The sequence below is a fragment of the Mauremys mutica genome, chromosome 10, assembly GCF_020497125.1.
Source record: "Mauremys mutica isolate MM-2020 ecotype Southern chromosome 10, ASM2049712v1, whole genome shotgun sequence".
NCBI classification, from domain to species: Eukaryota; Metazoa; Chordata; order Testudines; family Geoemydidae; genus Mauremys; species Mauremys mutica.
The window spans coordinates 64,551,068-64,563,740 of NC_059081.1; the positions used below are offsets into that span (position 1 = coordinate 64,551,068).

At 46.5% G+C, this 12,673-nt stretch overlaps 1 protein-coding gene across 1 annotated transcript in view; it reads left to right on the forward strand.

Annotated features, from left to right (window-relative positions):
• The window catches only part of CPS1 (carbamoyl-phosphate synthase 1), a 128,850-nt gene that overhangs the window by 17,374 nt on the left and 98,803 nt on the right, over positions 1 to 12,673 (forward strand). The window contains exons 2-6 of the mRNA XM_045031898.1: positions 3,137 to 3,246; positions 6,633 to 6,777; positions 8,476 to 8,565; positions 9,482 to 9,538; positions 11,976 to 12,068. Coding sequence (XP_044887833.1) covers positions 3,137 to 3,246; positions 6,633 to 6,777; positions 8,476 to 8,565; positions 9,482 to 9,538; positions 11,976 to 12,068 — 495 coding nt within the window. The remainder of the gene's footprint in view (positions 1 to 3,136; positions 3,247 to 6,632; positions 6,778 to 8,475; positions 8,566 to 9,481; positions 9,539 to 11,975; positions 12,069 to 12,673) is intronic.

The following is a 12,673-nucleotide window of genomic DNA, read 5'->3' on the forward strand; positions in this document are numbered from 1 at the left end:
ACCACTTGCATCTGAAGAAGTGGGTATTCACCCACGAAAGCTCATGCTGCAAAACGTCTGTTAGTCTATAAGGTGCCACAGGATTCTTTGCTGCTTTTACTTCTCCAAATGTATTTTAATTCAGTTACTTGTCAACTGTAGTTTTTACAGTGTCTTGTCATATACTAATACATGAACTGCAGTGTATTTATAACAGCCATGAAGTACTTAATATGTGAAATTTTGGATGAATGTTTGCTGTGATTGTTCAGTGCTGTAAATGAAATTCTTCCTGTCTTTGAGTGTTCATCTAATTTGCCACAAATGGAAAGTAGTTTCTCCATCCCCCTCTGCAGCAAAGTGATGGTGGCATAATCTTTTTAACAACAAAATGCAAGGGATCACCCTCTAAGATATGCAGAAAGCTACTTCCAGCAGCGACAAGCTTAGCACAGCTCCTCCAGCCTTGGCCAGTGGAGTTTCCATATTGGCTCACAAGACTACTGCTACTGCTTTTGAGCCAGCCCTGTTTGGGTCCTGGCTGTCAGGACTACATGCAGAGTTCGGCTGCCAGATGGGGACTGCTAATTTGTTAAACCAGCTCTAGGGAAAGGCGTAGCGTAGTTAATGCTCAGAACGAGGAATCATTTGCCCAACTATTCCCAGAGCTCCCACTGACTCATATGACTGTGGGCAACTCAAATAACCTCTCTGCCCTAGTTTGCTCAGCTGTAAAATAGATCATAATTCCACAAAGCATTAAACAGCTAACCTTCGCTATCTGTTACTGCACACTTACCACGGAGACCTATTTGAAGTAAAGGAGAAAATTGAAATAGTGTCAGATACCACTGATAAGAAATGCTGGCTTTTTAATGGGGATCGCTGTACTTATCTTCCGTGCAAGGGTGTTGTGGCTTAATTAATGTCATAAAGAGCTTTGAAATCCTCCTATGAGCAGTGGTTGTAATTACAAAATGAAAGTGTTAGGTCACCAGTCCATAGCCACAGCAGTCTCTCTTGGCATAATTCCTACCTATGAAAATTAGCTCGTCTAAGTGGGAGTGCAGTCACTGACTTTCATGGTCTGGGAGTGGAATACAAATGTGGTGGTATAGTTACAGAAACTCTAGTTAGAGTGACCAGATGTCCTGATTTTATAGGAACAGTCCCGATATTTGGGGCTTTGTCTTATATAGGCGCCTATTACCCCCCACACCCATCCCGATTTTTCACGCTTGCTGTCTGGTCACCCTAACTCTAGTACAAGGTGTCTTGATAGCTTATAAGCCCCCTCTAGCACTTCTGAGGGAAGAAGGCCTGCAAATTGCAGTAATCAGAGACAACACACCCACAATACCATACCTACCCATCTCATTCCTGTTCAGCTCAGAGTCTGCTGGCATAAGCCGTAGAAACGGTGAATGTGCTCAGGATGGATGTTTTTTACCTTGATATATCAAGTAATTTTAAAACAAGACAAAGTACCTGTATCACGGTAAAGTTCCTTTGAAAGCGATGGACAAGTGACAGAAACACCACCCACAAGTAACAATGTTACTCTAGCAAAATGGTCACAGCAGTTATAGTTTATATCATAGTTAGCTCAGAGGCCTGTAATGGGGTCAGCTGCCTTCAGAGTGCCACCTCGTAGCCAGAGGTACCTTGGCTGTGCCCTACTTCATTTTCGCCACTCTTCAGGGCTCCTCAGAGAACTCCACACAGTGCAAAGGAAATTGAACATTCCCTTCTTGGTGTCCAGTTTACTCAGTCCTCCAGTCCACTGGTCCTGCAGGCCCCAATCTCAGTTCAGCGTCTCTTTCCTGATAATCTGAAATACCACAGTCTTCCAAAATGGAACTCAAACTCACGCAGTCCTCATCTCAGTTTCAGTGGGGCACAACCCCCTCCTGTCTTTCTGCCTCCTCGCACCTCCCACCTAGAGTTTGTCCTTCCCCACTGGTGCCTTTCCCCCAGTGCAGGAGACTACTTAGGCCAGGGCTATACTAAAAAGTTAGGTCAACCCAGCTATGTCCCTCAGGGATATGAAAAATCCACCCCGCCTCTCCCCAGTGACGTCATTAAGCCAAACTGACCCCTGGGGTAGACCATGCAAGGTCAATGGAAGGATTTCTGTTGACCTAGCTACTGGCTCTCAAGGAGGTGTCTTTACAACAGGGATGGGAGAACCCCTCCCATCACTAGAGCAAGCGTCTATTCTGAAGCACTACAGCAGCACCGCTGCAGCATTTCTAGGGAAGACAACCTTACTCTCTGCAGGCATAGCCAGAGATTCACAGCCTTCCCCCCACAGCTTACTGCTCCCTCTCAGGAGTGACTCACTCTGGAATCAGAGCTGGCTAACCCCAGTCCTCCAGCCATTAAGGGGCAAGACACCCCATTGCGATGGGACCTATAGTGCTAAGCACTCCCTAAGACAACCACTAACTCACTGAGGTTAGGAAGAAGCTCTCCCAGGGGACGTGTTATTCTATAAATATCTGCTGTGGGGTCTCTTGCATCTCCCTCTGAAGCATCTGGAGCTGGCCACTGTCGGCGGCTGGATGCTGAACTAGATGGACCAAGGTGTGATCCAGTCTGGCAGTTCCTATGCACTAAGAGCTGGACCCTGCACTCTGACCCAAATCCAGCAAACCACTTAAGCACATGTTAAGTCCAAGTTAAGCACGTGCTTATGTGCTTTGTTGGATCGGGGCCAGCATGTTCAGCATCTTGTCAGATCGAGCCCCGAACAAACACATAATAAAGAGACAGTGACTTGCCTAAAGAGTTTGTTCCCTCAGTTAATTGCAAGATACAGAAGGTGGATGACGTGAACGAACAGTCTGGGAGGCGGAGGCAAAATGGTCCAACAAGCACCTTTATGTCTAGCCTAGCTCTGTACTCAGTTTAACTTGTCACCCACGTAGCTGTTGCCAGCTCACTGTGCTCTGTAAGCATCATGGCAGAAAGGAGCATGAAGGAGGCATCTGAAGGGGGACAAGGTAGTATGGGGGATGAGGGAATTTGTGCTTTGCATCACGTGGGAGCTGTGTACCTTGGATGTTTTCCGATTAACCTCAAGTCTTTTCCCAACTTTAGGGTGTGCTCATTTAAAATACAGATCTGAGTGTCATCATGTAACTTGTTTCTCTAGGCACAGACGGCAAACTTGGTGCTAGATGATGGAACGAAGATGAAGGGTTATTCTTTTGGCCATCCATCGTCGGCAGCCGGTGAAGTTGTCTTCAACACTGGTCTTGCTGGGTAAGGCAAAAACAAAGGCTATTAAGTAGGGATGTTTTTTGTAACGCAGTGTTAAATGGCGGAAAGAAGATAAACAGCTGCCTGCTCAATATTAATTATTATTATTATTATTTATTTTATTAAATTAATAATAATGTATTATTTGTATTATCGTAATGTGTAGGAGCCCTAGTCATGGACCAGGACACCGATGTGCTAGGTGCTGCACAAACACAGAACCAAAGCAATAGAGGCTGATGCTTTTAAATCCACAGGACTCAAGTTCAGCCCTCCCAGAGGTTCCTTCCGGGGGCATCATTAAAAGTGGTGACTCATGCAGGGATCAAACATGCTGTTGAGCTCTGAGCCCCTCAGCTAGGGAGAGCGTGTGATGCACGCTAGCATGTTGGGACTCTTTGTCCAACTTTAATGTAGAAGCTCATGAGTCTGCTGTAGCCTCAGAGCTAATGGACCTGGTCAATCGAACAAGATCACTGGCCACTTTTTCTTCAGGATTGTCCAGATGAGAAAGTCAGCCATAGCGCAAACTTGCTTGATATAATAAGATCATTAGTGAGGAACAGCAGGTGTCAATGGGAGGGAGAATCGAGACATTTCCAAAGTAAAATTGAAGCTCAAGGTTTCAATGCAAATCTTTGTGCACCTGCTCCACTCTCCCCAAACTCTGCTCTCCCTATGTTGAACAAATACTGCAAGATGGTTTTTTAAATAGTTCCATTGGTGAGAACAGTAAATTACAGCCTAAGAAATCTGTTCGGAAAGTTTTGCATCACAAGGCAATTACTTATGCTTTTCGACAGCACTAATTACTGGCTGTGTTAATATACCTGCCAACAAACAACTGTTTAATATAGATCAAAATGATGGAGGGCACCAGAGTTCTCTTCCCTGTGATAGATTATGGGTAATAAATCTTGTCACATCACAAAAGTCAAGCAACACCTGATGGATTAATTTCCCTTCAACACTGCAGCTCAGCAGCAGAAGCTGGATTTAGTATTCGTTTACTGACGATACGTAGAGGACACACTCAGAAGGAATGGTTTGTTCTGGGGGACAGATGGGGAAGAAACAAAAGACTAGGGGTTAAGGTTTATTTTACTGTCCATGGGCATAACCCCCTACCTCCCAACCACCTTGGGTTTTTCAGGACTGTCCCACTTTGAACCCAAGCCCCCTGTCCTGGTTGAAGTAGAACATTTTCCATATTGAGTGGCACCCACGGCCACATGTACGTTATGCATAGTGTGTGCCATTGGCAGAGGCAGAGTTCGGGAGGGCAGCGGGTTCAGCCCCATTGGGAGTGCACAGTGGCTGCAGGAGCTCAGGGCTGGAGAACGGGACCAAACCTGGGTGGACTGGGCTGGGAGGCGGGGGCTGAGTGTCGTGCAGACTTGTCAGGTGTGGTGCTGAGCCCAGGAGCTGCAGTGAAGATGGCTCCCAGGGATGGATGGTGACCAGTTGCATCCCGCTTTAGGGTGGTAGGGAACCCTGACTGCTATGGAAAAGAGAATGCTTGAGGGGGAAATAAGACCTTGCATTGTTCTCGCAGGCACAAATGTGTCTGGGTTTGTTACAAATCCAGGGATTGCTGGGCAGAGAGTTCTCCCTAGCTCTCAAAGTCCCAGAATAACTAAAGCCTCAAGTATCCAAAGGAATCAGTTCACCCGTGGATTTACTTTAATGACACGGTACCAGGATAAGGGTCTGTCAGGCACAGGTCCTGGTCAGGATAGATAGCAAGATACTAGTCTGGAAGTGAGTGTGCTAATGAGCTGATGGAGTGTTGGCCTAGGAGTGACTGTGCCAAGACCTCTCTTAAGCCTCTGAGCAATGCACTGTGAGAACTGAATGTCACTAGAATCCTGCCTAGATTCAGACTGAGCTTGTGAATTAGAAAAGACACAGCTCCATGTACTATGACAAACTGAACTCTTGAGTTGTCACTTAACGTTACAGAGGAGAAATGCTGGAGAGGTGTTTGAATTTTACATGACTAGAATCGGCCGACGTTTTGGCGCATTTCCAATTTGTTGACAAGGTTTTTTGGTGACATTTTTTAATTTTGGTGAATGGGATGATTTTTCACAGAAATGGTCACAAAAAATTCAACTAGTTGGTATAAAAAATTGGTTTTAGAAGAAAAAGCAGGAAGAATTGAAGACACTTTTGCAAAAAAAAAAAAAGTTTCCCCTTTTTTTTCTTCCTGATGTGTTTGCTCCCTTTTTGTGTGTTTGTTTGCCACGGATTTTCTAGCGGAGGAAGTGATTGGCAGGAATTTACAGAGATCAGGCTGGACTTGTCATGCAAGCCCCGAGAGGATTGGACCCTGATGCCTCTTTAGTTCTTGTGCCACCTGTGTCATTCCTTGTGCCATTCCTCCAAGCTATATGAGGCATTGTCCCTGCTTTAAGAGCATTATGTCCCAGTGCAGAGCTGTGCCTATACGTCACAGCCAAACCCAGTGGCTTTTTGTCAATGTTTTTTGAATACAAATAACACACAAAGGTTAATTAAGTTGGCTTTGTCATTAATGAAGGATGTTTGGTGGTGTAAACAATCCAATAGGAAGGAGACTATATATACATACCAAATGTATGCATACCATGCATTTACTATAACCATATGTTAACACTGAAAATCTCATGCATATTTAACCAGAGCAGGAAATATATTTCCAAAAGCAGGACAAGCATACCGAGGAATATTTCATGGACATTGTTTAAGTGACACGTCATTTCTCTGAGTCGTCTAGAGCACTCACTCGTCTGTATCAGCCTGCAACCATTCTGGGTTTTGTAAAGAGTTTTCCAGTGTTTGACAATTAATCTTTTGGCAGTGGGGCTAGTGTTCCATAAATATATTTCTTGCAAATTGCTGATATCTGGTAAACTGTGGGAATTTCCAATTAAATACCATTTAAACAACAATAATAATACATTATGTGTCTATACAGGGCAAATTCATCCTGAAATACCCAATGCGCTTGGGAAAGTATACGAAAGGATAATTTGATCCACTGCTGAAATACAGCCATTTCTGGGATGTAAGACAGCAAGTATTTAACAGTTCACAGCAACAGGACATAGAGAAAGTGAAGAATTACTTATTCAGTTGGAGCAGCAGAGGGAAATGTAGGCCACGTGCAATTATCGGATTTGGAAAATGAGGCTAAAAATGTTCCAATACTGACCTCATATAAACCTTAGGGTTGAGTATCAATTCAGCAAAACATTTACTCGTGTATTTAAATCTATCCCTCCTTGGGAGTTTTCTCAAGACTCACCATTGCCTTGTATTTGGGAGTTCACTGCTGGCTGGGTTATGTTGGCTTTTCCGCCTACAGCCCCACACCAACCGTTGTCTGTTGTTTGTTTTTCACCCAGGTACACGGAAACCCTGACAGATCCCAGCTACCGGGGGCAGATTCTCACCATGGTTAACCCCATTGTAGGCAATGGTGGGGTGCCAGACACCGCTGCCTTGGATGAAATGGGCCTCAGCAAGTTTTTAGAGTCTGATGGAATCAAGGTAATAGCAGCAGCAAAGTCAGGGCTGGACAAACTAGTCCAGTGGAGACGTGATTTAGAAATACAAATCCTGGGGGTGGATGGGAGCGCACTGACATCTTCCAGGCTCGTCCACGGAGGGGGGGGAAGTTAGATGGAACGTCCCAGAAACACGCAGAAGATTGGGGTTTTTTTTTCTTTATCTTTCTTTCTGGTGCCTCAGGTGTGATTTTGTCTCCCAGAGGCAAGTTATCATAGAGAGCTCAGATCATGGCAAGGGAGAACCGTCTGAGCACAGAAGCTGTCTTTGCTGAAGAGATTGGTGAAGGTCAGGCTAGATCAGGGGTTCTCAAACTTCACTGCACCACGATCCCCTTCTGACAACACAAATTACTACATGACACCGGGTGGGAGGAGGCTGGAGCCTGAGCCCTGCTGCCCTGGGCAGGGTGGGAAGGGACCAGAGCCCTGCCTTCTCAGGCTCAAGCCCTGGGGCTTCGGCTTCAGCCCCAGGTGTTGGGGCTCAGGCTTTGGCTTCAGCCTTGGGACCCAGAAAATCTAATGCTGGCCCTGGCCACCCCCTTAAAATGGGGTCGTGACCCACAGTTTGGGAACTGCTAGACTAGATGATCTAATGGTCCCTTCTGACCTTTAAAATCTGAATATCCTCCAGCAGGACCATTTGATACGGCAAGGATTACAGTTTTGCCAAGTCACTGTTTGGAATAGGAAAATGAGGTGTACTTAGCAAGTGTGCTCGCCAGCACAGGCTTGTAAACACTTCTAGTATAAACAGAGATAGAGGTGGGTTAAAATGCATCAGCTGCACATGGTTAACGCTTCCACTAATCACAACTCATTGCCCTGGGGTTGACTAGGCCTATGTGGCATGTGAAGATTTTAGCACTTGCACTTCCACCTTAAGGGTCCCAAAGCTCCTTGCAGCTTTTGGGTTGGTCCATATGCAGCGTTGCAGTGGTTCCTAGGTAGGTGTAAATAACATCCACCTTTGGTTAAACCAGTGCAGCTTCTCTGTGTAGACAAGCCCTTAGTTTAAACTGCCCCAGCTATCGGGGAAGGTAGCTGGTACCACTATGGGAATAGCGATGGGAGAGGTAGGGCTATGAGAGCAATGGTTGAGGTAGAAATGAAGCCCCAAGGAGGAGGGGGAGTTGCAGTGGTGCTGCTTACCAAAGCCAGGGAGAGGAGCAAGATCTCTCCTGCATTCTAGCAGAGGAAGAAGAAAGTTGGCTGGTTGCAGGACATTAGGTCTCTTCCTTCTTCCCAGATGAGAGAAAAAGGACAGGAGAGCAAGAGAGCTGAAATGAAGCGCAATAGTGGTCACTGTCATTAAGTGTTTTCCAGAAGGACAATGATCATCACACTGAAGCCAGCTAAAACACTCTATGTACTTCCCTCGATTGACTTTGCCCTGAAAGGAACTGCTGTTGTTGCCACAGCGATGTGATGTGACTGTACATGGGAGGAGAGGTGGTTTTGTGTAATCACAAATGGTGGGGATGGAGGAGATGACCCATGCCATTGTGACTGGGAGGGAAGTGACCTCAATATCTCCATTAAGATGTTGTCCATTCCATGACAAAGCTTGGGAAATTCTGCCTATGCACATGTACGTACACACACACGGAGTGGGGACTTGGGTTTTCCTTACTTCCCGTAAGAGCAAAACGGAATTTCTTCTCTTATTTTCTCTTTGCAGGTTTCAGGTTTGCTGGTGCTGGATTACAGCAATGACTACAGTCACTGGCGGGCAGTCAAAACTCTGGGACAGTGGCTGCAAGAAGAAAAGGTGAGAGATCTTTGGGCAACCAGACCGGATACTCGACATGGAATATCGGTTCTGAGGAAACTGCTAAGTGACTCCTTGAGTAATGGAAACCAGGAGAGAGAGATTCTGGTTTATAGTGAGCTACAGCTCCTATCACCAGACCTTTGGTTTGTGCTGGCAGGCAAACCCCTGCTCTCTTTAGTTTGCAGGGGGCTTTTCTGGGTTTCCTACTTCCAAGACAATGAGGAGACACGGACAAGACTAACTAGGAGAAATGCTCATTAAGTGGGGATATTTGGTTCTTGTTTTTTTCACGTTAGGTAAAATTTATCCTCACTTCAGTTTCTCTCCCTGCCTGTGTGATTACACTCCATTACTTTCCCTTCCAACTATTTCTCTTCAATGTGCTCCACTGTTTCAAACTACTCCAGGTGCAGACACCAGTGTGTGCTGCTAATGGATCAGGAGTCTGCTCAGGTAGGCCCAGAGTCTGAGGCCGCTCACCCCAGTGTAAATTGGGAGTAAGTGCATTGAAGTTAATGGAGTCCCACTGATGGAAAACCAGGGTCGCATCCCTGAAGTCAACGACTTGTTGTCAGTGGAGCTGTATCAGTTTACATCGGCTGAGGACCCAGCCCCCTGGTGTTAGGCCAGAACGGGGCCCGCAGACTAGACAGAAAGGCATATGCCACACAGGTGTTTCATTGTGCGGGTACCAGCTGCCCAGCACAGCACCTAGATACTTTGGGGAACCCTGCCATTTCTGAGAGGGGACATGGGGAGGGGAAGGAATGTGCAAAGGAGAGAGAGAGAGGGAAAGAGAAGGAGAGGTGTGTCCTGGGACTGTCTCTCTCTGACAGGCTGCCCAGCAAGGTGATCTGTCTGTAATTTTCCCCTGGCTGTTCTCTGACTGGGATCTCTTGTATGTTTCCTCCAGGTGCCTGCTCTGTGTGGGATTGACACAAGGATGCTGACTAAAATCATTCGGGGCAAGGTACGATCCCCCTCCCTGATCCCAAATACATTAAACCCAGCCTCATCCCGTGCTTTCCCTAATGGCTGAGAGAACCACAGACAGCCGTGGTGGCCTTGGGGCTATCGACTCACGCTGCTCCTCGGGACCCTGCTCTGCCAAGCACTGCGCACCGCACACACTCTGACCTGCCAGATGAGATTCCTCCATCTGCCGCCCCATACGACACCAGTACCCCTGGAGCTGGGGCAGAGCAGGAACTCCCTAACTGTCCTTGAGCGCCTCTCCTCTTGGCTTCCCACTCCGTACAAGTGGATCAGTACAAAGCTGTGCTGACGTCGGTGCGGGCCGCGGGGAGAGGGCTTGCTACAGCCTGAGGGAGTCCCAGGGAGGCAGGTGTGTGTGCGTGTTGTGGGTAGGCCGAGATGGGCAGACCCAAATATACGCAGAGAGGGAGAGAGCTTGATGGGACTCCTTGCATGTTATTTCATATCAGACCCTCCAAGGAAAGGGCAAGCCCTAATCTAACGGGTCTTGAGGCGATGAAGCGGCTGCGCTGCACAAAGCTAATTCCTACATGAGGCCAATTACACCTTCTTGGGGCTAAGCCTTTTATTTTCTTTTTTATGGCCATTAGTCCGATCTGGTTTCCCAGCACTGGCCCTTGAAGGGCATGGGGGATATTACGTTACTGGAGGGAGGTTAATGGCAAGGTACATTTCACATCTTGGGTAAAACAATTATCAAATCCATCTGGAATAAAAATCATTGCACCGCTGAGGCTTTTCTATTGCTTTTGTCTGTTTTGGTTTTTTCGTTAGGTATTTGGGTTGCATGATACAGTCCAAACCTCCATTCCCTTCACTCAGCAGTGTATGAATGACCTAACTTGCATAGTATAGTATTTGCACAAATGAATACTAAGGAAAATGCCGGGCTTTGTAGACAGAAGACAAGTACTGTTTAATATAGAACGTTTGTAAATGGAAATACATTTTGTACTTCCTTGATACGTATCCCCTAATGGATCAGTGCCCCTTTCATCCATAGTAAATGTGCTTTCAATAACCATTTGCTTAGCATACACCGTACAGTAGTAATGCACATTATGTTGGACGCAGAGCGATATTGGTTTATGGTTTTTAAAAAATGCATCATGTCACCTTTTCTCCCACTAATCTCAGTCAGGTTGAAAAACTAGCTTAATATTTCACTCTGTGTATGTTTATCAATGGGAGACGAGAAGAGGGTTTCACCACGATGAACGCATAAATGAACCGTAAACATGGGGCACCGTTTCATTAAGTAATCCAGTGTCAAGGTAGGGCACTGTGCGTGTGAGGTGGGGGGAGGGGGGTACTCAGCTTTTCCAGGGTTGCAAGGCAGTGCTCAGCAGTTTTCAGAGCTCCCAAGTGGCTGTCTCTTGAAGGTCACACGGGCCTTTTCAACTTCTGCACCATATAAACTTCACCAAAACAGCAAATGTGAGAAGGGAAAGAGAAGTCTCCTCAAAGTCCCAGAAAGAGGGCAACTTTGCAAATAGTTTGTTAATGGCATTTTACCTGAAATGAAGACCTGGGAGACAGACTCTGCCACCCCTACTCACATGGGGGCTGTCTCTGTCCCACTGTGGCTACGTGTGGTGTATGATGCTAGGTGGTATGAGTAAAGGTAGAAGCTTTTAGCCCTTCCAGTGCCTGCCATTGCCACTTACCCACAGTTTGCACACACAGGTGTCCATGAGACCGGAGTTCCTTGCTCTAAGAGTAGGGAAATGACTGCAATGTCTCAAGTACTACAGTGTGTGTCCTGGCCCTGGTCCAGCTGTGCATGGGAGTACCTTTGAAGCCAGTGTGTAGTCCCATTGCGCACATTAGTGTGGGGCTACAGAATGTAGAGATACCATGCTTTACCATAGGAGTTTGAGGAAGGGATATGAAAAGGACCCCTCGCTCCCTTTCACTTTCCTCCTCCCACACTGAAAGGTCCAGCCATGCCTCCGCTGAGAAGAGAGGATGCAACTCCCTGTGCCTGACACCAGAGCTGCTCCTGCAGTCAGCCAGAGTGGTTGGCAGAAGACGGTACACGGGGAAAACATTTAAGGTGCATGCTGGCTTTGGGAGTGCTACCAGACCTACAAGCCTGCCATCTTGGGAGCTGAATTCTGATCTCCCCCGAGTAGCACTGCATTTTGCTACCCCTAGACAGCTGACCTAGCCCCATATGCACTGATTTTATTGCCTGCTTTGCCTCCCCCAAAATATAGGGTGTTTAAACCGCTTTTGATACTGGTGAAGGCTAGCAAACTTCTGAAGATGCCTGCAGTGGTTGTAATGTTAAACTAAAGTCTTGGAGCAACTGTTCTACTTCCTATGGAGTTTTGTCTGTCAGCACCTGCGCCACTATTTGCAGCTTCTTCTTTGCTCACACTTAGCTGTCTAATGCTTTATTTCCACAGGGCACAGTCCTGGGGAAGATTGAATTTGAAGGTCAGCCTGTGGAGTTTGTAGATCCAAATAAGCGGAACCTGATTGCAGATGTTTCAACCAAGGTGAGACTCTCTCTCCAATGTGTACACTTGAGTAATAAAACTCCTCCCCGTTTGCCCTAGAGAGTTTCCTTTTTCCTTATCATAGTAAACGCTGCACGTTCATCGATAAATCATTGTCACTTGACTATGCAATCTGGGGACCTTTAAGTGCTTTTGCAAACTGTACCATGCTCCAAAGCTTTTGAGGATTACCCATTAATGAGTGCAGAAAAAGCACCCCTTTAGTCCTCTGCTTGGAGCTGGCATTAGAAGGAGGACTGTGTTGAGTAGGAATGGTCTAAATAGTTAGCCTAGGAACTGGCAACACCAGATAGGGGACTAAAAGAAGGGCGAGACCAAGTTGTAGTAGGTGGTAGGTATCGCCATGGTGCATGGGGGCGATTTTCACACGGTAAGAAGAATTTTCAGCTGGTGGAAAATGTGGTTTCCCTTAACGGAATATCAGTGAAAAGTTGGAAATCCCAGAAAACTCACAATCCTGTTTGGTCACTCTCTTCCAGCACAGTTTTTACTAGTTTGGTCGTAGAAGCTTGACTTTTTGTACTGGACAGGGATTCCCCCCCGCCCCCGGGGTAGGTATTACCCATAGCTACATACTACTGCTC